The sequence below is a fragment of the Castor canadensis genome, chromosome 7 (genome assembly GCF_047511655.1).
Source record: "Castor canadensis chromosome 7, mCasCan1.hap1v2, whole genome shotgun sequence".
Taxonomy (NCBI): Eukaryota; Metazoa; Chordata; class Mammalia; order Rodentia; family Castoridae; genus Castor; species Castor canadensis.
Window position 1 is genome coordinate 154,375,828 of NC_133392.1, and position 27,020 is coordinate 154,402,847.

The following is a 27,020-nucleotide window of genomic DNA, read 5'->3' on the forward strand; positions in this document are numbered from 1 at the left end:
AGTGTAGCCCCTGCTACACTGCAAGGGGAGGAGGAAGCACTGGCTGCCCTCCGTGAATGTATACATAGTGCTTGGAGAGAACAGCGAGGCAGTAAGAAAAGTCACACTTGGAAGGTGGACACTTTGCTAGGTGCATGGCATACCTACCTCACTCTACCATCTTACATTAGGGAAACAGGAAACTGAGGCTAGAGAAGCAAAGCATTCAATTACACAGCCCAAAGGAAGACGTTGTCTATTTAGGCCACATATTTTCCTGCCTCGAGGTGGGATCTACATCAAAACCTTCCTAAGACATTAATGTCTACCCTATATAACAACTACCCTTCCAAGAAAAGCTGTCATGCAGAATAAACATAAAATGCTCGCAGTTAAATAAACACACAAATTCATTTTGAGAAGCTAAAGGAACCAGAGGGAGCTGATACCTTGAGGTCCAGTTTGGTGTTAATGGGCTCCTGAAGCTCAGACCCTACTAAAGCACTAGATTCTGACTTCACATTTTGTAGAATATCCTCAGGTGGCACCTTCATCGCATGGTTGTCTGCAGTGGAGCCGATTCCAAAAAAATCCAGTATCACAACCCAGGTTTGTAGAGTGATCAGCACATCCAAGCAATTAAAGTCAACGTCGATACTCCGGCTCACCCGACTGTAACGCGAAGAGAATTCTGGATGCTTCTTATCCACCAAGAATACGTTAATGTGTACCAGCGAATCATCAAATTTACCCTTTCCAGCAAGCACCTTGGGTTCCTCTACTGTTGGAGAAGGAGGTGGGGTCAAGGGGCAGTCCTTGTCTTGGACTTCCTTTTGCTTTTTCCGGGATGCAGAGGTGGGTCTCTGATACAACTGAAAGACATTAGGAGCTTCCTCCATGTGGGAAGGGAGAGACCGAGGCATGTCAGGATACTCCACATTAGATACTGAAGGGCAAGACTGAGAAAGATACTCTTTCTGTGCTAAGCTTGATGGCTTGGGAGCACCTCGAGACACCATGAGGTTCTTATATTTGGAATCTGGATTTTTCTCCAACAGGTCTTCCATCAGGAGAGAGCGCAGGGCAATCTGAATGGATAATGTCTGAGGATGGTCTTTACTGAATTCCACCTCAAAATCCTGAAACTTTAAGCTCACCAGACCTTGGGCTCCCAAGGTCAGATCTCCACTCAACTGAACTTGAAGTTCTGATATGCAAAAGTTGGCTTGAATCTGAGTAAAGGCTTTGGCTTCCTTCATGGACAAGGACTTCTGAGAGGTGCTAGAGAGGCTTGAGTGACTGAACAATCCATTCTCCTTCCTCTCTGCAGAAGGTTCTCCACAGGAACTGAGGGCAGGCAGAGGAGAATGAGGGCAAGGGGAGGAGGAAGCACTGGCTGGAAACTTAGTCAGATCTTCACTGTACACGAGGTTGTCCAGCGTCTGTAAAACCTGTTCATACACATGCTTGGCTAACACCACCTGCATATTCAAAGGGAACAATTCAGTTACTCCCATATTACTAACTGCACTACCTCTAAATTTCCAATTTGTATTTCTGGGTTTCCCATGAGGTTTTAAGTTAGTCGATAGCAAGATTGTCTCTTTCATTTTGGCTTTACCTTTTTATGCCTCCCTTCTGTTCATAAGGTCCTCTGTAGGTCCAATAAATGTTCAATAAATGTTGACTATATGCTGGAGTCAATAAAATCACGGTATCCACAAGAAGCAACTGCAGAAATCTAAGTGAGTATTGTCCAAGGTATAATGTGGTGTACCACAAGACTGAGGAGCAATACTCATGCTTCTAGCTGGGCTATCGTGGTTCATGCCTATAATCCCAGCTACTTGGATGGATGAGATTGGAAGGATCTCTGTTCAAGGCCAACTGGGCAAATAGTTCTCAAGATAACCAGAGCAAAAAATGGAATGGAGGTGTGACTCAAGCAGTAAAGCACCTGCTCTGCAAGCATGAAGCCCTGAATTCAATCTCCAGTCCCATCAAAAAAAAAAAAAAAAAACGCATGCTTCTAAGACAGGCTATTTAGTACTTTTTCAGTAATAATGATTATCTGCAGTTATTTGGGTTTCTTGATCTCTCTCTCTCTCCCTCTTTTTGCAGTGCTGGGAATTAAACTGAACCCAGGGCCTTATGCATGATAGGCAAATGCTCTACCACTGAGTTATATCCCCAGTCTCTTATTTTCCTTTTTATTATAATTTCTTATTTTAAAAAATATTTTCAGCCAGGTATGAACCAGCAGCTCATGCCTAATTCCAACTACTCAGGAAGAGAATAATAGGAGGGCTTGAGACCTGCCAGAGAAAAAAAGTCAATGAGATTTCCATCTCAAAAAACAAGCCAGCAGACATAGTGGCACATGCCTGTGATCCCTGCTACACAGGAAGCATAGATAGGAGGATCAAGGTCTGAGGCAGTCCTGGATAAAAACACAAGACCCTATCTGAAAAATAATTAAAGCAAAAAAGGGCTGGGGGCATGGATCAAGTGGTAGAGTGGCTGCCCAACAACCATAAGGCCCTAGGTTTCAACCCAGTACCAACAAAAAATAGGTAAGTAAATGGTGACCAAAGAATAAGCCAATGTAATCCAAGAGCATTCATACCACATGCTTGATTTAGGGTGAAAAAAAAAAATCATACTGGTAGCTACTACTAAGGAGCTGAAAGCCTGGCCTGAGAAGAAAAGCTAGGAAGAAGTTGTTTCACCCAGAGACCTCTACCTAGGAGCACTGATGGCAACAGGTACACATTTTCTGTTAGCCACACTCCTGGGGTACTCCAGAGAAGCCATGGGACAGACCAGTTACAGCCCGGGACAATAGTCCACTGTACTAAGATCCTGCCTTTTTTTAGTGCTCTTTGCTCTGGTCCCTGTGAAATCAGAAAAAATGACACTTTTAAAGGAGCAAGGATCGACACATACATGGTCACCATGCACACACACATGCACACAGATGATATCCCTATCCTGGCCTATCCCTCCAGAGAGGGAAGACTAATTCTAAAGGATGTCAGCAGTTCACATTGCTTTATAGGCTGGACCAAGAAAGTCCAAGCATGACAAGAATCATATCCTCCTGGGAAAGAGACTCTGAAACTTTAAAAAACAATTTACCTATTTCTGAATGGCCATGGAATTAAAGATCTGCCTTCCTCCCCTATGCAACTCACACCTACTTCACAGGAAGAAAGGAACAAGACTACCCAGTGACAAAATGACGTGATAAAAGAACCAATTTTCAACACTAACAACAAGCATTAATGATATTTCCTGGAAATTATATATTTCCTTCCAACATTTAATATGCACAAAAATATAACATATCGTAACTGAAGTGAAATATGATTATGTAATATATAAACACATGCTTGAGCATCCCAATCTAAATCCAAAATCCCCCTGGAAGTTTCTGAGAGCTGACATAACACGAAAAGCTTCAGATTTCAGATTTTCACATTAGGGATGCTCAGCAGACAAAGTCTCTGCAAATATTCCAAAATCTGAAAAACTCCAAAGTCTGAAACGCTTCTAGTCCCAAGTGTCTCAGATAACGACACTCAACCTGACAGTCAACTGCCCTGACAGGAAAGTCAATCAGACATTTACCTGAACTGGATTGACAAACTTTCCTTCAATCTTCATGATGCTAGCAGTTCCCAGGCCGTCTGGACTGAGACAGAAAGTCAATTCAGATTCTCTCTCTATGGGGATCTTCTCCAGCTTAAACTGAATGGTTGTGTTATTCAGGATGTGAAAAGCTGAGAAAGAGAGAGGGAATGACAGGCTGTAAACATGAATATTTACCTTGTTATTGATGATGAACAGCCTATGAGTTACTCTGAAACAAGAAGGGCAGAGTGGCCTGTCACCTGGGGTCTATGAGTGCAAACTTCAAAGACTGTCCTGAAACCAAAACTCACAGCAAGCAGAGATATAAGAAAAATTTATAAGGGGAAAAAAAAATAATATTTTCATGACATGCTCTACTTGACAGCTTCAAAATGATGTAGTAAAATATTTTTAATAAATTATGTATTATGTATGTGTGTATACATACTTACATTTCATATAATATGTATATATATTTGGTATATATATGTGTGTGTGTGTATATACACACATATACACTCATGCATACACATACATGTGTATATATATGTGATACGGTAAAGGCCAGGTATGGTGGCTCATGCCTATAGTTCTAGCTACTCAGGAGGTGGAGATCTAAAGGACTGCAGTTCAAGCCAGACTAGGCAAAAAGTTAGTGGGAACCCATCTCAACAAACAAGCTGGGCAACGTGATGGTATACAACTGTAATTCCAGCTAAGCAGGAGGCATAGGTAGGAAGATCACAGTCTGAGGCCATCCCAGGCAAAAAGTACATGAGACCCTATCCGAAAATTAAGTAAAGCAAAAAAGGGCTGTGGGCATGGCTCAAGTGGCAGAGCACCTGCCTATCAAGCATGAAGCCCTAAGTTCAAACAGCAGCACCATCAAGAAATAAACAAGTAATAATAACAATAATAAATATTACACACACAGATACGCACACACATATATGATGTGATAAACAGTAATTCAGTCCAGAGACTATGTTAAATTTCTTTTAGCCTCCCAAACTGGTTTAAACTAAACCAAATTGCTCAACATTTCAGGTACAGATTAATTCCTTTCATTAGGCCTAAATACAAGATTCTTACTTTTACTCCAAACAAATGGATCACTGAATTAACATCTGAAAACCACAGAAGTTTTCCAAGACACTAATTTCTTTTTTTGGCAGTACTGGGGCTTGAACTCAGAGCCTCACACTTGCTAGGCAGGAGCTCTACCACCTGTGCCACTCCACCAGCCTTTTTGTGTGTTTTTGTGTGTGTGTGTGTGTGTGTGTGTGAAAGAGAGAGAGAGAGTAAAGGGTTTTTTTGAGATAAGGTGTCATAAACTATTTGCCCTGGCTGGCTTAGAACCACTATCCTCCTGATCTCTGCCTCCCAAGTAGCTAGGATTATAGTCGTGACCCCTGGTGTCTGGTTCCAAGACATTAATTTCTCCACAGATAGGGTCTCATGCACTTTTTGCCTGGGATGGCCTCAGACTGTGATCCTCCCACCTATGCCTTCTGCTCATTTACAGAGACTTCAGTGGATGAATTGTTAGAGTTGCTTAATCTGGTCCAGTATATCTGATTGTCTTGTTCTAAACTATAAATCTTTACTAGTTAACTTTGTAGCCCAAGATAGCATGAGAGATTAAAGAATAGAGTATGAAATTTAGTTGGTGGATTTATGTTCTCCTTTTAATATTCTACCGTTTTCAGTATTGGGTTGCTCCAGGGTTCTAGGAACGAAATTCTTGTTTGCATTCTGGATCTGATCAACTAAAACCAAATAGTTCAGTCTGTTAGTGCTGGCATCCAGTCACCAATTTCAAAGGAGAACACTTAAAAAATTATTTTCCCAAACATGGTATTAAATGAAAAAGGTGAATTTCAACTGAAATTCAATTATGATTTCTTAAAATATTAACTGAAGTAATTCTAAGAGGAAAGACTTTTGTTGTTGTTTTCAGTGAAGAACTACTTAAGTTGGGTGTTGAACCATTCAACAAAATGAAACAAAGACTGATGCTCACCTTGACCTCTATGCAAAGATTCAAAGAAATCATGTCTGGTGAAATGAGCTTCCTCCTGACTGGTAGCACTAGTGGACCCGGAGGGCAGGCAAAACGTCCGACCGACTTCAGACCCAGAACCTTCTCTGCCTGCTAATTGGGTGCAATTCAAAGAATATAATTTAATGTCTTTGATTTCCACCTGCAAACGATCACCCCTGGATTCATCATCTCCTGCCACAAAATTCTGGATGAATATCTGTCCTAAGTGTCCCACCAGCAGCTCAGGACTCCCAGGCTTTCGGGGGATGGAAGCGACTGGAGATTGGATGTTTATGTTCAAAATGAGTTTCACGGTATCCGCACGAGGCGAAGCTAGGCCAAACCCATAGACCTCATTTTCCTCCAAGACAAAGGGCTCCCGGGACTTCCTTGGAGTTTCAAAGAGCGACACCATCTCACTGTACTCAGCTGTCTTGGTAGCCAATACTGTGGTGACTTTGGTGGCCGCACTCTTCAGCATACTTCGAAAATTTTCTTCTAGTTCATCCATGGATAACGTCAACTCCTTCAAGAACTTCGCAGAGTGGTTATAATGCAATGAGGCCATCTTCAGATTAAGAAAACACTCCTGTTTAGATTTCTCAACGAATGTAAAACTCAAAGCTTCAGTCAGGGCTGCGTCTTCCATTCTGACAAATACAGACTCAAAGTAGCCAATATCACTGACAATATTTTCGTAGCCTACAGAATTTCCAATGCTGACCACATACTGGTTCTTCATGTTATCTTGTGTCAGATCCGTAAGCTGCAAACAGCCAAGCGAACCATTCATGTCAAAGGTGCTGCCCATCGAGACGTTAACCTTGGTGCCACCAATGCTTGCAGTTGCGATTTTCCTGCCGTATTTCTCCCCATTTGCCATTCCAACTGTCCGGAGGAGCAGCAAGTTAAGCCTATGGATCTCCACTGCAACCTCAGTGTTTTGTTCATAGGTAGACTGGTAAGTTCCTTGTTCTCTAAAGCTTCTTTCAAAATCAGTGATTAAAGGCTGAGGACTCAAATCATCTTTTTCCTTGGGGAACGATTTTTGCAGAAAACCAATCAGCTCCACAATTGTCTCTGGATTTAAGATAATATCCAAATTATTCACCTGTAATGAGATCACCTGAAGAGTGCTATCTAAGTTCATGGACGGGCACTCTGAACTCACAAACTGATATTCCAGTTTAATGAGGGACTCTTGTTCTTTGGTGAGAATTCTTTCAAGTGGAACACTAGCTGCTGACTGGTCATTCAGGATGGCGATGTCAGTTAAGCGAGCCACATTAGGTCCACAGACAGGAGACTGCGCTCTGCTATCTAGGAGGCTTCCTGTTGGAATATCAAAACTTAAGTTCTTATGAGAAGCCATCAAAAGGTCAAAATCAGCACCATAGGTCTGCATGGTATCTACAAGGAGCAAGCCGTGAACAGTCAGAGAGACTTCAGCATCGTAAGGTCTCTTCACAAAATGGGCATTGGTGCCAAATACCTTGAGCACAGAAATGTAGCGGCCACTGCTCTCAACACCAAGCTGCATACAGTTAACTTTGAATTCGGCCAGGAGGAGCTGCGACTCCACCAGAACCTCACGGGTGTGCTGCTCCAGGATCACGATGCTCTGGGTTAGGTTCATTACAGAGTCCTGCAAGCTTCCCCGCTGTACTTCCTGAGGGAAAATCTTCTCTTTAATCTGAGTGTCAGAAGTCTTCATCTCTGGAGTGGCGAGGAGAGCAAAGCAGTTCTTTAGAGCAGATATCTTATCTTCATTGATGTGGACCTTTAGATCGGGCAGGTTGCCTGAGAGCACGGCCCCTGGGTATTTGGGATCTGAAGTGTAAATGAGCCGGCGTTCTAGCTGCAGGTGAACGTTGAACTTCTCCACCACGTGGGTGGGTCCAACATTGATATCCTGGACATGCTTCCAATTGTCCTTCACTCGTCCAACCATAATCTGGAGGTCCATGAACGACAGAGAGTACCTCTCGTACATATTTGTACTCATTAAATGTGCCTGAAGCTGCTCTTCGCTAAATTCAACTCCAGAAAAAGGGGGTGTCTTCTCTCCATGGTGTGTCTCTGGAGGTGGGGTACTGGGAGGTGTGGCGAGAGGGGTCTTATATTCGTCATCACTGAACTGACTCTCCTCAGAGGCTGACTTGTCCCCACTCTTGCTCTTGGAGTCAACTGCAAGTAAAACAGAGAAGGCTCACAGTCTGTATCTGCTATATCTTCTTCCCCTTCTCTTACTGTAATAATGGTGAAAAGGAGAGCTTCCACCAGCTTCAATTTTTTTAAATGGGTGAAAACTGCAAGCAAGGTATTCTGAAATTTAATTCACCCTGAATTATCAACCAAACACAAAGAATAAAAATATATGATTGTGAGAAGTTAGATCTCTGCTGCCCAACCCCCACCCCGTCCCCAAGGACAGGGGTGCAGAGGCCACCAGCTGCTCCCAATATTTTGTCCAGCTTCTGAGCTGTACCAACCCCACTCATGTCTCTACAGTTTATTGATGTACTTTTTCCTTTGTCTCAATGTTCTGAAAGAAGAGAGGTCTCATCTGTCTTGTTCCATGGAGTACCTCGAAGAGCCAGATCTGGGCTTAGTGGGCAGAAACAGCTCCATATGAGATTTTCTACTTTTTGGCAATGGTGGGATTTGAACTCAGGGCCTCACACTTGTTATACAGGCGCTCTTACCAATTGAGCAACTCCACAGCCCTTTTTTGTGTTGGGTATTTTCAAGATAGGGTCTCATAAACTTTTTTGCGGGGGCTAGCTTAGAACCGCAATCTTCGTGATCTCTGCCTCCTGAGTAGCTAGGATTATAGGCGTGAACCACCAGTGCTCTGCTAATATGAGATTTTCTACCCTATAGTCTATATTCTCAATCTTCTCTGTAGCCACGTGGTACTGAGACAAGCGGAAATGCTTACCAGTTCCACAGTTTTTTATCCATCTAAGAAGGTGCTTTCTGAAGTGCTGTGACCCTGTATTCAGATCTCACTCCCTTCTAACATCCTCTATAGCATGGAACCTGCCACTCCTGCTCAAGTCCTCTACCTTCCTCTCTCTCAAGTCTTCTCGATGAAGGCAATATTGAGATTAGCTGATAAACTGCCTCAATTTCTTTTACCCCATGAATCCTCTCACTCTTCCACCCCACCTCAATAAATACTATTGGAATCTAGTATTAGTAATGAAATTATCTTCCAGGTGTCTCCTTTTATATATGCCACTAATCAAAATAGGTTAAATCTCTATCCTTGAAATTAAATACTGGGAAAGAGTGTTTATTAATTTACACAATGTTACACAGACTACCCACAAAAATGGCTATAATCAAAAAGACAGATGCTAATGAGTGCTGACAAGAATGTGGAGAAACTAAAACTTTCACATGCTGCTGGTGGGAATATAAAATGTCATAGCCAGCTGGGCACCAGTGGCTCACGCCTATAACCCTAGCTACTCAGGAAGCACAAATCAGGAGGATCATGGTTCTGCACCAGCCTAGGCAAATAGTTTGCAAGACCCTATTTTGAAAATACCCAACACAAAAATGGGCTGACATAATTTACAAAAAAGATTTTTAAAAAAGAGCTGGTGAAGTGGCTTAAGTGGTAGAGCACCTGCCTAGCAAGTATGAGTCCCTGAGTTCAAACCCCAGTACCACCTAAATAAATAAGTACATAAATAAATAAAATGGCATAGTCATTTTGGAAAACAGTTTGGTAGTTCCTCAAATATTAAATACACAGCTACCTCATGACCCAGCAACTCCACTCCTAGGTACAAATCCAAGAGAACTGAAAATGTATACAAAACCTATACATGATCATTCACATTCAAAATAGCCAAAAATGGAAACAAATTCAAATATCTACCAACTAATGAATGGATAAACAAAATGTGGTATATCCATACAAGGTTCAGCCATAAAAATAAGTGATATACTGATATATATACTACACATGGATGAACAATGAAAATACTATGCTAAATAAAAAGCCAAACAACTAGGCATAGTAATGCATCCCTGTAACTCCAGCTACTTGTGAGGTAGAGATCGGAAGGATCATGGTTTGAGGCCAGCTGGGCAAAAAGTTAGTAAGATCCCATCTTGACCAACAAGCCAGTCATGGTGGCGCATGCCTGTGATTCCAGCTCCATGAGAGGCATAGGTGGATCACAGTCTGAGGCTAACACTAGGCAAAAATGCAAGAACTGATCCAAAAGAAATAACTAAAGCAAAAAAGGGCCAACATTAGGCTCCAGTGGTTCATGCTTATACTCCTAGGTACTTAGAAGGCTGAGATCAGAGGATCACGATTCAAAGTCACCCCTGGCAAATCGTTCACAAGATCCCATCTCCAAAATAACCAGAGCAGAGCTGGCAAAGTGGCTTAAGTGGTAGAATGCAGGCCTAGCAAACATGAGACGCTGAGTTCAAACCCCAGTACCACCAGATAAATAAATAAATAACCTGAGCAAAATGGACTGGAGATATGGCTCAAGTGGTAGAGTGCCTGCTTTGCAAGCATGAAGCCTGAGTTCAAACCCCAGTTCCACTGAAAAAAAAAGAACACCAATGCCTGGGAGCATGGCTCAAGCGGCAGAGCACCCACCTAGCAAACACTCAAGGCTCCAAGTTCTAAACCCCAGTACTGCAAAAAATAATAAAAAAAAAAAGAGGTCAGACATAAAAGGCCTCATGTTGTATTATTCCAAAATACAAAAAATTTAAAATAGACAAATCCATAAGAGCAGGAAAAGAAATTTAGTGGCTGCCAGAAAGTAGGGGGATAGAGTGATTGCCTATAAGTCTGGAGTTTCTTTGCAGGGGGAAAGGGGGCAGTGAAAATATTCTGGAATTAAACAGTAGTAAGTTATGTAATTCTACCAATATGCCAAAAATAACTGACATACTTTTTTGGGAGGAGATGGGATATCACTTTGTAGCCCAGGTTGACCCTGAACGCATGATCTTCCTGCCTCAGTCTCCCAAGTATAGGGAATATAGGTGTGAACCACCACACCCAGCTGAATCATAAATTTTGGTGTGAATTATAAATTTTGATGTTAAAAAGTAACAGGTGAACTTTAGAGGTTAAAAATGTCACATAAACCTTTTGTTAAGCTTGACTTAGTTAAGCACAGACAGCTGTGTCTCTAGAGACAGCTTAGTTACTTCACCCTGACACTGTACCTTGGGTATTGGTTAGCAGCATTCTCCCTAGATCCACAACAACTAACACAGGATTCTTAAACTTGAAGTCATCAGGAAATATCACCTGAGGGGCAGAGATATCCAAACGCACAGTCCACCGTTTACTCTCCTCCTGTAAGAATGAAATAAACATCCATTCATCATGGCTAACTGTGACTGGTGACCTGAGCAGCTTTACCGTGGCGCAACCCAGGCCAAGCTAGAACTGTGGTGGCCACTGCAACTGGGGCGGGCTGGAGATGAAAGCACACCCAATGCTGAGGACTGCAGGTGTTACAGCCAAATGTCTGGCAGAGAGAGAAATTAACAAATTACTAATTTAGGGGGCTGTTTGTACTTTAAATATCCATGGTCTAGGAAAGACCCTGTTCCTGTATGAAAAGGGAAAAGAGAGAGAGGGGGAATGCAGGGGCGCACTTATTCAAGATACACTATACACGGGGCGATCTAACCAATGTATAATGCAAAGCTATTGGGAACTGGCACAATGAATCCCCTGTACAATGAATACAGGCTAATAAAAATGAAAAAAAACATAAATTCACTTTTTATAATCCCTCAAGTGGATATACTATTAACAGCTCCTCACGGTTGTTTATTTAAATTATTTATAATTTGCATTCCTATAAATAAACCTTGAGGAATATCTCTATGCATAAAAAAAGATACACTGTAGGCATGTGTGACAATGAAATTCCTTCATATTATTAATGCATTATAAATCAAAAATCAAATACATGTTTTAAAATTTTTTTTTTTTAAAAGAGTTTGTTTCTATTGATCTACCATTTGATCCAGCAATACCACTCTTGGGGATATACCCAAAAGACTGTGACACAGGTTACTCCAGAGGCACCTGCACACCCATGTTTACTGCAGCACTATTCACAATAGCCAAGTTATGGAAACAGCCAAGATACCCCACTACTGATGAACGGATTAAGAAAATGTGGTATTTATACACAATGGAATTTTATGCAGCCGTGAAGAAGAATGAAATGTTATCATTCGCTGGTAAATGGATGGAATTGGAGAACATCATTCTGAGTGAGGTTAGCCTGGCCCAAAACACCAAAAATCATACGTTCTCCCTCATATGCGGACATTAGATCAAGGGCAAACACAACAAGGTGATTGAACTTTGATCACAAGATAAAAGTGAGAACACACAAGGGAGATATGAGGATAGGTAAGACACCTAAAAAATTAGTTAGCATTTGTTGCCCTAGACGCAGAGAAACTAAAGCAGATACCTTAAAAGCAACTGAGGCCAATAGGAGAAAGGGACCAGGAACTAGAGAAAAGGTTAGATCAAAAAGAATTAACATAGAAGGTAACACACATGCACAGGAAACTAATGTGAGTCAACTCCCTGTATAGCTATCCTTATCTCAACTAGCAAAAACCCTTGTTCCTTCCTATTATTGCTTATACTCTCTCTACAACAAAATTAGAGATAAGGGCAAAATAGTTTCTGCCGGGTATTTAGGGGGCGGGGTAGGTGGTAAGGGAGGGGGTGGGGGCAGGGGGGGAGAAATGACCCAAGCACTGTATGCACATATGAATAATAAAAAAATAAATAAATAAAAAGTTTGTTTCTAATTTACATGGCACAGTGCTTCAAAGTATTATAGAAATCATGAAATTCAAATAAATGTTGAAATCCAAATATTTTTATGTTGGTAACCACGAACTTTCATGCCAAAATATCTTGAGGAAAAACAAGCTTTGATGTTTGAAATATAAATAACACGTCATGAATTTGTAAGTTGTTCTTCCTTACAACTAAAATTAGCCTCAACTGAATGTATATGGTAAAAGCTAATTTATATAAATATTATCAGAAACAACCTTTTGTCTAAGACAACAAGATATAATTTGTACACAGACACACACACACGTGCAAAGCTGGACTTATTCTCTATCCCATACCACAAATCCCCAGGCATTCCACCTTGAACACCTCTGCCATCCCTTCCATCTACACCTGGCTGAGCTCTTTCTAATTTGTCCATCTACTGCTGGATCTTGGCAGTGCACCGCCACAGCACATGGTCAGAAACTCTAAACCTTCAAGGTGTATTCACATCAGCTTGTCACTTAGCACCACAAAGTAACCTTTATACTCTGGCACAGCAAGTGGGTCTCATTCTAGTTGTTTATTTGCTGCCAAGGGAAGCTCTAATGTGAAATATTCGCAGACTATCAGGTCTGAAAAATGGCAAAGACAGTCTTGAAAGTATTCCCAGTAGAAGGAAACCCATGACCTGGTTACAGCCATTCTTTCTACTTCTTCTTGGTTTGTTTGTTTTGTTTTGCTTTAAATTAAACTTTGGGTGTTAAAGACTTGAGATTTTTATTTATGCTATCTGATAAGGATTTCCTAATTTGGGTTCACTTAATCTATATAACTGATAAAGGCAAGCCTATCTATGGCATGTAATGAACTTTTCACAAAAATGCCGCCCTTTACAAAGCAATAACAATAAAAACAGCATGGTACTGGCACAAAAACAGACATGAAGACCAGTGGAACAGAATAGAGGACCCAGATATGAAGCCACACAACTATAACCAACTTGTCTTTGACAAAGGAGCTAAAAATATACGATGGAGAAATAGCAGCCTCTTCAACAAAAACTGCTGGGAAAACTGGTTAGCAGTCTGCAAAAAACTGAAACTAGATCCATGTATATCACCCTATACCAACATTAACTCAAAATGGATCAAGGATCTTAATATCAGACCACAAACTCTAAAGTTGATACAGGAAAGAGTAGGAAATACTCTGGAGTTAGTAGGTATAGGTGAGAACTTTCTCAACTGAAACCCCAGCAGCACAGCAACTAAGAGATAGCATAGATAAATGGGACCTCATAAAACTAAAAAGAAATGGTCTCTAAACTGAAGAGACCACCCACAGAGTGGGAGAAAATATTTGCCAGCTATGCATCAAACAAAGGACTGATAACCAGAATATATAGGGAACTTAAAAAACTAAATTCTCCCAAAACTAATGAACCAATAAAGAAATGGGCAAGTGAACTAAATAGAACTTTCTCAAAAGAAGAAATTCAAATGGCCAAAAACACATGAAAAAATGCTCACCATCTCTAGCAATAAAGGAAATGCAAATTAAAACCACACTAAAATTCCACCTCACCCCTGTTAGAAAAGCCATCATTAGCAAAACCACTAACAACAGGTGTTGGAGGGGATGCGGGGGGAAAAAGGAACCCTCTTACACTGCTGGTGAGAATGTAAACTAGTACAACCACTCTGGAAAAAAAATTTGGAGGCTACTTAAAAAGCTAAACATTGATCTACCATTTGATCCAGCAATACCACTCTTGGGGATATACCCAAAAGACTGTGACATAGGTTACTCCAGAGGCACCTGCACACCCATGTTTGTTGCGGCACTATTCACAATAGCCAAGTTATGGAAACAGCCAAGATGCCCCACCACTGACGAATGGATTAAGAAAATGTGGTATCCAACAACAGGTGTTGGCGAGGATGCGGGGAAAAAGGAACCCTCTTACACTGTTGGTGGGAATGTAGACTAATACAACCACTCTGGAAAAAAATTTGGAGGCTACTTAAAAAGCTGAACATCGATCTACCATTTGATCCAGCAATACCACTCTTGGGGATATACCCAAAAGACTGTTACTCCAGAGGCACCTGCACATCCATGTTTATTGCGGCACTATTCACAATAGCCAAGTTATGGAAACAGCCAAGATGCCCCAGCACTGACGAATGGATTAAGAAAATGTGGTATCTATACACAATGGAATTTTATGCAGCCATGAAGAAGAATGAAATGTTATCATTCGCTGGTAAACGGATGGAATTGGAGAACATCATTCTGAGTGAGGTTAGCCTGGCCCAAAACACCAAAAATCGTATGTTCTCCCTCATATGTGGACGTTAGATCAAGGGCAAACACAACAAGGGGATTGGACTTTGAGCACATGATAAAAGCGAGAACACACAAGGGAGGGGTGAGGATAGGTAAGACACCTAAAAAACTAGCTAGCATTTGTTGCCCTTAACGCAGAGAAACTAAAGCAGATACCTTAAAAGCAACTGAGGCCAATAGGAGAAGGGGACCAGGAACTAGAGAAAAGATTAGATCAAAAAGAATTAACCTAGAAGGTAACACCCACGCACAGGAAATCAATGTGAGTCAACTCCCTGTATAGCTATCCTTATCTCAACTAGCAAAAACCCTTGTTCCTTCCTATTATTGCTAATACTCTCACTTCAGCAAAATTAGAGATAAGGGCAAAATAGTTTCTGCTGGGTATTGTGGGGGTGGGGGGGAGAGGGAGGGGGTGGAGTGGGGGGTAAGGAAGGGGGTGGGGGCAGGGGGGAGAAATGACCCAAGCATTGTATGCACATATGAATAAAAAAAAAAAAAAAAAAAATGCCGCCCTTCCCCGATCCCTGAAGCACATCCTGTGAGGTCACTTACAATGAAATCCCCCACTAGCAAACGATCAAGAGTCTGTCGGATTTCTGCCTTGGTCTGCATCTTCAGCTTGTTGTACTGTCTTCGAGCTGCTTCAGCTACTCTCACCTCAAGTTCAGACTGATAGCCAAAACCTGCAGATTGGAAATACACAAGATACTCAGAAATTTCCAATGGCTAGGGAAATAAAATGCTGCAATACCTGTTCTCATGAACGACTTGCACCAAAGCTAAAAAAAAACAGCAACAAAAGCAGCTCCTTACTCTGACATGACCTGGCATACACAGCATGACGGGAATGAGGCAGATAGTAGAAAAACCAGCCATGGAGGCAAAAGAGGAACATGAGAAAAGGTACCTAAGCTACTAGAATGTCTTAAAACATTTTCTGAAAGATTCCAAACTACTGTATTTTAAAACCTCACAAAAAAGGACATTACAAAAATGGAATGAAAAGAAAAATGTTTTTCTTCCTACAAAAGAACAGAATTTAGAAGGAAATGCCTTCTCTATTTGAACTAAGGAAAGAAGCCTTGACATTTATGGCAACTGTTTACATGAAAGGTCTCAAACACCGGGCAAAAAACTAGAAGAGCTTCATTGTTATAAAGGATGAAACAATACATTTGGGAAAATGCTATTATTTTATCAATCTCCCTGTCAATAAAAGTGCTTTTTCTGTACTTATTGTCTCACATCTTTCCTTGGAAACAAAGGGAAGCATAAAGAAATGACATTTAGAACTTTGCAGTTTTAAAATGCTGCACCAGCAAGTAAAAGAAACCACTGATCCTGTAACCTAGAATAAAATTCTTTTTTTGGGGGGGGCGCGATACTGGGGTTTGAACTCAGGGCCTCACACATGCTTGCTAAGCAGGCACTCTGCACTTGAGCCACTCCACCAACTAGAAGGAAATTCTTGAACATTCCTCCTCAGTTCACTTGTCTCAAAACCACCACCCTAATGGAATGAAAAGTAAGAAAAAAACAAAACAAAACAAAAAACGCATGCTAAAGAGAAACAAAAATACACACAGCTGCTAATGTCTCTGGGAGAAGAGACTCTAGGGACACAGTCCCTGATTCAATATCTCAGGACAACCCCGTCCACTTATTCTGCAGTCTCTTCTACCAATATCAGGTCATTTAAATATATAATAGCTTTATTCAGAGCACCAGAAATGATAAGAAAGATTTTTTTAAAGCAACATAATATCAAACAAACAAAAAAGTTAACCTGAGGTATGAACCTTTCCCTTGTAGAAAAAGTCTGCTACTTTTTTAATAGCCTGGGGGTTATAAATGATGTTCAACGGCCTCGTGCTGACATTTAGCCGCCTCGCAAAATGACTGTGTACTGGATTTCTCTCATATAGCATCTCAAAAACTGGGTCGTCTGGGTCTGCAGCTAAAGGAAAGAGCAGAAGAAAGAGAATGAAACACAGCAAAAACAATCCCCTTACTCTTAACAGACTTGTGAAAATTCTGGGGAAAAAAGACATTTTCTAAATTATTTTCCAATCATCCCACAATGATGCAAATTTTAGAGACAGAGTCTAATAAAGGCTGTCTTTTTAATTTTCAACAGGAATCACAAGGGCTGGGCTGCTTTATTCCTTCCCATTATGGAAATCAGTGCCCCCGAGGCCCTGCCTGACTGCCCCAGTGAACCCCAGGCTAATGACCAGTCCCACCCAATCACACAGAGAGAGTGCCAGGCTGCCTCCAGGACAAACACAGATCCACACAGCAAACCACCGAGCACAATACAGAAAGCACTCCCTCTTCTACTACTACAAGGACTACTGATTGAAAAAATGGAGTTTGTAAGGATTCGTTTTACGAACATACGACAAATTACCAGGGCATTGATCACTTCTGTCTGCACATGTGGTTTGGAGACCAAAAGACTGTGAAACTCTGCCAACTTCTTTTTGCTATTAAACACACATAGAAAAATGAGTCAGTAGGAGATTGAGAGGAAACACTGTGCCACTCACACACACCACACACACACACACACACACACACACACACACACACACACACACTTCACCCTTCAGCATCACTCCCTCTTAATGGAAATGAATCAAAATTGAATTCACTCTGGATTAGTGAGTACTTACAGACTTGTTTAGTTTTGTGCCTTTTTCCAGACCTAGTAAGACAAAGTCCTTCCCTCTGCAGAGACAGATGTGCATTTAGCACATCTAATGACTTATTAAATGGATCCTAAACATGTGTAACTTTTCAAATGATGCAATCCCCTCCCACCCTCTCCCAAACCACGCCCCAGTCTCCCAAACAGAATTACAGACAGGGGAAATGGAAATCAACTATTTGGACCACACCTTTGCCAAATTAATAAGATCAAAGACCTTATAAACATTTCATATATAAACATTGAACATATATAGAAAATTTGAGATGGTTCCCTTTTGGAACTCTAAAAAGATGAGATCTTATATCAATAACAATGGGGGAGAGACTCAAATGGTAGAGCACCTGACTGGCAAGCATGAGGCCCTGAGTTAACTCCCAGTACCACCAGAAAACAAAACAAGGAATTCAATTACTCATATTAATGACTGCAGGTCAGAATGCATGAAAATGACTATCAGATACAGAAGAAATTCAAACATTGACCTTGAAGTACAGAAAATAGTTCTCATAGCATTTTCTTCCAAAACAGATCAAACTATTCCATGATGGCTACAACAAAGGAAGGGAAGAAGGCATAGCCATAAGTCTCACCAACATTTTTTCTCTAACAAACTCAAGAAACCTACCTGAATCCAGACACTGGTGGCTTACACCTGTAATCCTAGCTACTATGGAAGCAGAGATCACGAGGATCGTGGTTCAAAGCCAGCCCGGGCAAATAGTTCACAAGAGACCCTATCTCGAAAAGCCCTTCACAGAAAGGGGCTGGTGGAGTGGCTCAAGGTGTAGGCCCTGGGTTCAAGCCCCAGTACCGCAAAAAAAAAAAAAAAAAGAAAGAGAGAAATCTATCTGTCTCAAAATGATCAAATGACAGAATGAATCGGGTTACTATTACTTATTGTTTCCCTAAAACAGATGCAATTCTGTAACACACAGATGTGTGAGCCAGGCTGCGATACATACCGGATTAGGGAAGACCAGAAGAGGAAACATAGTTCCTTCCGTCACCAGGTCTCGAAGAAACAGTCCGCCTAACCGGACCAAAAGCAAGGAGGAATTTCTTCGAGGAAGAGATTCTGCTAGAAGTTTTACATCTACAATAGATAAATGTAAGCAGTGATATGTCATGATATCTACTGTATTTCTAAAAACGTTAGGTACTATATTTTACAGAGCACTATTAGATACTATAAACTACTTTTCTAAGAAATTAGAGAAAAAAAAAAAAAAACCTTACCTATGTATCTGTCTGTCTACATAAATATATAAGCACTATTAGAAGTTTCCCAACAGAAAGATTTTTAAACAGGCTACAATTAAGTTTAAGATCCACTGGTTCACACTAAGTTTAAATAGCTCTGTCTCAAGATTATGAAGTCAAGCAAATGGGCTTTTTTTGTTTTTTTTAAACTCTTCTTAAACCACTGAGGCATCTCAGATAAGTTCCTGTTCATGAACTGAAAAATAACTGAGACATACAAATCGACATCTGAGTATTTACTTACACATGATTAATCCGAAGTCACAAAGAGCAACCAAATACAGTTAATCCTCACCATTTAGATTCTGAAGGTGCACCTATTGCTGAAATGTATATGGAACCCCAAAATCAGTACTCACGGCACTTCTTTGGTCATTCAGACACAGAGCAGCAAAAATACTGAGACCCAATGTGCTTATTCCCAAGTGAGCTCACATGGAGACAGTGCCCTGCCTCCATGTACTAGCTGTCAAACTGTAATAAGCGTCCTTTTCCTGGTCTGTTTAGAACCCTGGTTTTCCTATTCTCCTCTGCTTTTGTTTGTGATTTTGATATTTAAAATAGCCCAGTGGGAGACAGGTGCCGGTGGCTCACACCTAAAATCGTAGCTACTCAGGAGGCAGAGATCAGGAGGAACGTGGTTTGAAGCCAGCCCAGGCAAATAGTTCATGAGACCTTATCTCAAAAATACCCAACACAAAAAAAAAAGGGCTGCTGGAGTGGCTCGAGGTGTAGGCCAAGTTCATGCCCCAGTACCACAAAAGAAGAATTTTAAAAAATAGCCCATTGAGGCTGGAGGTGTAGCTCACTGTTAAAGCACTTGCCTGACATGCACTAGGCCCTGGTTCCCTCTCTAGCACCACTAAACTAATAAATAATAACTAAGTAGGTCAAGTATGTGCTCAAGTGCCATCTAGTGGTCCTAAGTATGAGAAGATTGTGAGGCAATTTACAGAGAAAATACAAACATTAGATAAACTTTGTGCAGCACAAGTTACAGTGCTGCAGGCCATGAGTTCAACGTACTGATGAGTGGATAAGTGTTATGGCCAGGGTCTCACAGGAACCTATCCCTGAGCATTCCCTAGGACCAGTGGTTCATCAATGTTTGGGCAACTTTCTAAATGAAAATCAACTGTATGCTGGCGACTAAAAGGGAAACAGCAGCAGCTAGTTCTTTTGGGCAGTACCTGAAAACTCGAGCTGCATGAACGCACTTTCCTCCACATGGGGCGCTCCTTGCTCCTTGTGTAGCAGAGTCACTGTTCCCCGCTGCAACTGCAAATTCAGCTTGGCAAAGACATGATCTCGCTTGGTGTAGGTGTTCATACAGGAGGCACTGGTAGTAGGGTCAAAAAACTCCTCGGTGCCTATGTGGCAAGGGAAACCAGGCTTTGAGAGAAGGCATGGGAGCAAAGCAAGCACAATCAGGCATGCTTGCCAGCAGGTGATGCCACACAACCACTTCTCTTCTCAGGAAGAGCTTGGAAGTTGACAAGTGACTACCTTATTTGCTAATATAAAATGACCCTAAGTGTTATAAGAACTCTTGTCAACTTATTATCAAACCAGAGAGTGAACAACTCACAAGAAAACACAATGTGAGACATCACTATTTGATGTGGTGAGATGGTCTATGTTTGGGTCATCCAGGACAGTGGCCACTAACCCACATGGGACTACTCTGCATACATGACACATGGCTGATTTGGCTAGTACAATTAAAAAAACAATTTTTACTTTTATTTAATTTTAATTAATTTAAATAGCCATTTGTGAGGCTGATGGAGGACTCAAGTGGTAAAGTATCTGTCTAGCAAGCATGAGGCCTAAAGTTCAAACCCCAGTACCATCCAAAAAAAAAAAAAAAACCGCCATTTGTGCTAAGGATCACATCAGGCAGCACAGGTCTAAAGAGCCCCTCTGGACTGGTATCAAGCTCTGGAGTTTAAGATTTGTGAACAAATTTAGTTATTTAGTTGTCTGGCAATAATTGCCACTCAGACATATCTAAAACTGTGCCAGTATTCATAGTCAGTCATGGAGTTGTACATGGATCTCTCCCAAATCATTTCTTCTCTCTGCCTCTAGGAACATGAAACAAACTGTTTTCCAAATGTCTCCTTCATTTAAACGTGAAAATGACTATGGGCTATTCCACTTTAGGAACTAAATGTTCCCTCCTCATGGCCAAGTAGGCAAGCACAGGCCAGCTCCCATCGTACCCAGGATCTCTTCGGGAGTCCACTGCTCATGCGGCTCAGCTGACAGTCCTTCCATCGCTTTCCCCTCAGGGCTCTGCTGCCCATACCAGCCACCCCATCCAGGAAACCAGGACTGCAGGTACTGCAGCATCCCACTGCCTCCACCAGCATCCAGGTCCCCAGGACAGGGTCCTGGGGAGTCCAGCTGAGGCTCTCGTAGACTCTGCAACGGCAAAGGAGAGATGTAACCAACCAGGGATAGAAGCGAGCTGGGGGAGGTGCCACTGGCTGCCATTTGTCCCCCACAGAAGCACAAGCACATCAACACGGAAGCATTCAGAGTGCACTAGGATAGAACAAATCTGAGGGTTCCTTACCTCTGCTAGTTCTTCTTGCTTATAAAATCGATCATGAACCAGTTCACGCAGAATCTTCAGTTCCTCGAAGCTCTGCTCCTCCTCAATCCGACACATTTCCTCCTACTCAGGTGAAAGCAAAACAAAAATACCACACACTGTAGCTGTGGAGAAACTGGACACCCTCACAAACTATCAAGGAACAACTGGCCCTGATAATTCACTGAAGGCCAAGAACAAGACAAACAGCTAGTACCATAATTGCTATTTCTGATTTAAACAGGACTTCTTCCCATTTGTATGAAAGTAGAACAATGAAACCAGTTGAAACTGTTTTAAGAAACAGGAGAGGAGGATGAGGGCAAATGACAGAGATAATAAATCTAATCAATGTATATTTTAAGAATATATGGAAATGTCACAATAAAACACCCTGTACAACTAGTGAAAATGTATTAAAAAAAAAAAAAGTTTTCCTAAACTCCAGCAGATTATATTTGGTCTCAAAATATCAGTGACAAATTCACAGTTTCCATGAGTGATGGCTAGAGAAAGCACACAAGGACCAGTGACACACTTTCAATGGGTCATTGCAGTGCACATGTTCCCACTGCACACAACAGGACTGTCACTCTTCCCACCTTCACAGGGGGACACTGAGGACTCAGCTTACACAGTAAGTGTGCTCATGTTTCATATGATGTCTTAGCAAAGACATGGCTGTTTTAACTTGTCTCAAGTCAGTTAAGACAGAGCAATGGTAACTAGCTACTTGCCAAGTTAAAAAATAAGTAGAATTACCTATCTTAAACTGTTTCTTAAACCCTAAAATTGAGAAAAAGGAGATTCTGTGTGTTTGCTTTGCCACCTTGGTAGTAATTTAGATTTTTTTTTCCCTCCATGTCTTAGCCTGTACCATCAAGAAAACCAACCAAACCCAGCTTATGCCATCCTTCCCACAGGTTCCTATGTCAGTGCCATGTGTGTCACTGATGAAGAGAGCATCAATAAGTAAGGGGCCAGGCCTCAGGGTGCTGGCAGAACAGATGAGAACGGGGTGGGGGAGCAGTACACTGGCTACCACACTGGGTGCTGACAGGAAGGGACTATTCCTTTCTGCTTGGAAGAGTCTGCTAAACAAATAGTGAAGAGATATTGCCTGAACCGAAATACTGGACATGTTCTAAATTGCTATTTTGAAAACTGATGCTTACAAAAGCAAAACATATCAAGGAACAAAGTATTCCCCCTTCATTCCCCTGGGAGATGACAGGCAGACAGACCAGGGGAGGGGTGGGTCCCTTCACAGGACTCTGGTAGGTGTGGTTCTAGGGTCTCAGCCTACAGGTAATTCAAATGTGGGCTTGTTGCCTTCGCCATCTATGGCACCCCCTTCTGCTTCACATCTAACACTAAAAAACCCAAGGTAACTGGGGATTATGGGAAATGAAGGCCAGAGTCCACAGGGATTAGTTACAGACTTCAGAGGATAAGAATTAGGACTAGGATCAGGACTTGAATAATACCAGTCTCGGGAGAGGGAGGGGATGGGGGGCAGGGGGGTGAAATGGCCCAAACAATGTATGCACATATGAATAAAGAAAACAAAAAAAGAAGTTTAAAAAAAAAAACAATACCAGTCACTCTGAGCCCTGCATAAAGATATGGAGCGGGTGTGGCAAAAAGACCTGGCAGGACCAGAGCCTTACCTTCCTCCTTCCTATGACCTGGCTCTCCTCAGGCAGCACAGGGAGAGAATGCTTCTGGCCAGGGTGAGGCTAATGGCCTCAGCAGAGTGGGAAGATTACTAAAATCAACTCAACCCTGCAAAATGGTCCCTTGGACCTCATTTTCACAGATTACGTATTTTTCAGCCCTTGAGAGAATACTGAAAGAAAGTACGAAAGCCAGCAGTCCACTCACCTTGTCATCTGCAGATAGCACACCTGCTTTTAACTTGCTGAAATATTTGTCGGTGTAAAAGACAGCGTCACGGGCACGGTGCAACAAGAAGTCCCAGGTACAGTGCTTCCTCTGCTCTCTGATTTCATATAAGTTAGCATCCAAAGCAAAATACCACCACTCTCGGCAGCTGCAAGAGTCCATGCCATGTGTCACTTCTCACAGCATGAGGCACTACAGTGCTGTCGATGCAGTACAATCCACATACCATTATTCCTCTTCAGAGACTCTTTTTTCTCTCATCAGTCACAGCTTTATGTCTCAAGCTCATTTTTAAAAATATGTGGGAAAAGTACCTGTGGCCAAAGAAACCCAAAACCAGCCCCCCACTAGGTTGCTGCATATCAACAGCAACATGACCTGTGGTGTCAGCCCCTCCACTGAGGAGGACTCAAGTGCTGACTGTAAGGCAGATGGTATCCTAAGACAATTCCACTAATAAAGATATTAAACTGAATTTCTAGGAAGATACATGGGAATACACAGGGTCTTAAGAAAGTTTTAGTATGTCAGACTGGTCAAGTTTATCACTATAACATGGACAGAGGATTTATTTTTGCTCTGAAAATTAGAAAGTACACTATGATATGCATAAATGTTGAACAAACAGCCTGGGAGAAAAAATATAGAAAAGTAGGTTCAAAGAATACTGCAGAGTGTTTACTGTACACCAACCCCACCAGAGCAACAGAAGTCTACTGCTGAAGGAGGCTGAGGATGACCTGAATTTCATTACACTTGCCCTAAGAGCAAACCTTCCCTGAATAAATATACAATATTTGTATCAACAATTAGAACAGATGCTCAATGGCCCTTCCATCCTCAATACTATTTCTACTTCTCCATGGTTAACAACCTCACAAGGTTTAAAGTTTAACCAACTGTACCCAAGTTAAATCGACTGTATTTCTATCTGCAGGCACACGCAAAGGGCCATGAGGGACCCTTCCTGGAAAAGAACACGCATGAAACACAATTCACACATTGTGTACACCAGCCCTTACTTCTTGGATACTGCCACCTTCGGTTTCCACTTTCGGAACTTCATCTGCCTCTCCTTTCGCTCCAGCTCCTTGAGGAATTCCATGACTTGCCGGTATTGCAGCTTTTCAGACAGATTAAGAGATACTAGGTTAGCATGTATTTGGTTCTTCTACTCAGTTTGGACCTACATCTAACAAGAATACTTCACGTGAGTGAACCTGCTGACCCGTGATCCAAAGCTCCATGTTTGCACTCACTGCCTCTCTGTACTCTTTGCTCAGAGCTCAAAAACATCACGTCAAAGAGATGAAACCAATGTCACTTCATAACAGAAAGTGGATTTTACACCTAACGCAACTTTGATCGTGAGGGAAATGGTCTCACTGAGGACACTGTTAAGTATCAAGACTGTCCATTAACACCATCCTTCACCCCCACCAGTAGTCTGGCAGTGAGTCTGAGCCTGGGAGGAAAGGGTGTACCTGAGACAGCGTCAAGGGAATGGTCTCCAGCTGAATGTCACATTCAATTCGGGGACTGTGCCGGGACCTCAGGGGCTCCTTGGAACAGTTTCTCTTCAAGAGAGCAGAGGCACACACAGGCTCCAGGATGTAGTGGTGACTGCGACTGTCCGTGCTCCTGGCCATGGCTTCCTGCATGTACGAGAGCATCTGTGCTGACCAAGCCGGCCTTCCTTCTGCTCACCAGCTTTTCCAGTGTTGGGATTGTATAACGAACAGTCACTTGTGTCATAGCAACAAATGTCACCTGATCTCAGTACGTTATGTCAGAACCCAAAAAATAGCATAAAATCACATCCTAAAGCTCTCTAGTATGCTTTGTGTACGTACGTGTGAGGTGCTGGAGTTTTGAACTCAGGGCCTCACATTTGCTAGGCAGGCACTCTACCACTTGAGGCACTTTGCCAGCCCTTTTTTGTGTTGGGTATTTTCAAAACAGGGTCTTGCAAACTGTGTGCCCAGGCTGGCTTCAAACCGGGATCCTCCTGATCTCTACCTCCTAAGTAGCTAGGATTACAGGCATGAGCCCCCAGCGCTCAGCTCTCTCTAGTATTTTTTAAGTGTTATTCATATTTCTTCATAGGTAACACATTTGCACAGTTTAAAATTGAAAATGTGAGGGCCAAGGGTGACAGTGCACATCTATAATCCCACTATGCAAGAGGTAAAGGTAAGATCGCAGTCCAAGACTGGCCCCAAGAAAAAGTGAGAACTTACCTGGAAAATAAACTGAAGCAAAAGGGGCTGTGGTGTGGCTCAAGTGTTAAAGAATGCTTGCTTAGCAAGGAAAGGTTGAATTCAAACCCAGTACAAGAAAAGAAGAGAAAAGAGAGAAAAGAAAAGAGAGAAGAGAAGACAAGAGAAAAGGTGAACTGTCTTTTCCCTACTCTCACCCACCAGAGGCAATCAGTGCTGCCTATCACTGCTTACATCTTCCACTGGAGGCATTCTGTATATTCAGGAAAATCTATAATGTTCTGTTCTCTTACACAAATGGTTAAAAAAAAAAAAGGGCTGGTGAAATAGCTCAAGTGGTAGAGCACCTGCCTAGGAAACATGAAGTCCTAAATTCAAACCTCAGTACAGCCAAAAAAATACTCAAAAAATAAAAATAAGAACATAAACACTAAAAAAGCTGTTCTTAGTTTTTTTTTAAACTCTGATACTCTTTCTTAGGAACGATCATGTATTCATCATAAAGATCTTTATCTTTATTTTTAACAACTACATAATGTTCTACCATATGGATACAATATTCACTTAATCAAATTAGCAAAACCAAATGCATTGTGTACAATAGCCTGCAAGCCAATGATAACCTTGGGTGGAGGAATAAACTAGTCACTTTTCTCCATTTCACTTAAACCACCTACAACTCCTAACAAAAAGATTAAATTAAGCATTTTTATCCCTTACAAATAGAAACACATTATATCTGATGATTTATAACTTTCTAAAAATCTCTTAAAGGAACGCCAGGAAAGGTGACATTTCACCACAAAGCACAGTAAGAGAGGTCCTCTTTAACATTCAGCTCTGTGACTGTCCATTTGAAATCTGAATCCCATGCATGGTGGTCAGTAGAATGGAACCAATACTACATTACCAGCAGAGAGCAGAATAGTAAGCAGTGTTGAGAAGCAATGAGCTAGCAATACAAACACACCTTGAAAACATAACTGTCAGTGGAAAGAAAACAAAGAAACCAGTGCTCTGATGGAAGGTTAAAACATACACAATGCTGGTCAAAGTTCCAGACATAGCAAGCACCTGAGGCAAACACACTTGAGACCAGCTGCTGACAGAAGAACAGAGGGTCAGGGATGGATCTCACATGCAGGAGACAGCGATCTACAAGGTGGTGATTCTGCACCACTTTCCTTCAGTGCTGTCCTGCAAAGCCCTCTGCCACAACCACACCAGAACCATACCTGTAACTCCACCTGAGGCAAATCTCCCAACAAAGTGCAATCAACATCCCAATAGATGCTAAACTCTGCCACATCTAATCGTTTTTTCCGCATCAATTTCTGTACCTGAGGTAAAAAGACAGGGAGAAAATAGGATGACTCTCTTTAGTCATGAGTATATTTATTACTCTTTAGTCATGAATATATTTATTACTCTTTAGTCATGAGTATATTTATTACTCTTTAGTCATGAGTATATTCATTTGCTCAACAAAACGTGTGAGACAT

General features: G+C 41.7%; 1 protein-coding gene across 11 annotated transcripts in view; it reads right to left on the reverse strand.

The window, feature by feature from the left end:
* Vps13d (vacuolar protein sorting 13 homolog D) overlaps positions 1-27,020 on the reverse strand; it is a 246,848-nt gene that overhangs the window by 201,619 nt on the left and 18,209 nt on the right. For 9 of the 11 annotated variants that reach the window (XM_074081327.1, XM_074081326.1, XM_074081325.1 and 6 more), the window contains 15 exons: positions 26,754-26,858; positions 24,784-24,954; positions 24,322-24,422; positions 23,279-23,447; positions 21,377-21,478; positions 21,021-21,222; positions 19,986-20,165; positions 18,498-18,628; positions 17,233-17,308; positions 16,609-16,779; positions 15,375-15,505; positions 10,871-11,003; positions 5,636-7,843; positions 3,610-3,761; positions 429-1,460 (listed from right to left, as the gene is read on the reverse strand). In XM_074081327.1, coding sequence (XP_073937428.1) covers positions 429-1,460; positions 3,610-3,761; positions 5,636-7,843; positions 10,871-11,003; positions 15,375-15,505; positions 16,609-16,779; positions 17,233-17,308; positions 18,498-18,628; positions 19,986-20,165; positions 21,021-21,222; positions 21,377-21,478; positions 23,279-23,447; positions 24,322-24,422; positions 24,784-24,954; positions 26,754-26,858 — 5,064 coding nt within the window. Of the gene's footprint in view, positions 1-428; positions 1,461-3,609; positions 3,762-5,635; positions 7,844-10,870; positions 11,004-15,374; positions 15,506-16,608; positions 16,780-17,232; positions 17,309-18,497; positions 18,629-19,985; positions 20,166-21,020; positions 21,223-21,376; positions 21,479-23,278; positions 23,448-24,321; positions 24,423-24,783; positions 24,955-26,753; positions 26,859-27,020 lie in introns of those variants that run through there. The other 2 variants (XM_074081332.1, XM_074081333.1) reach the window with 2 other exon arrangements.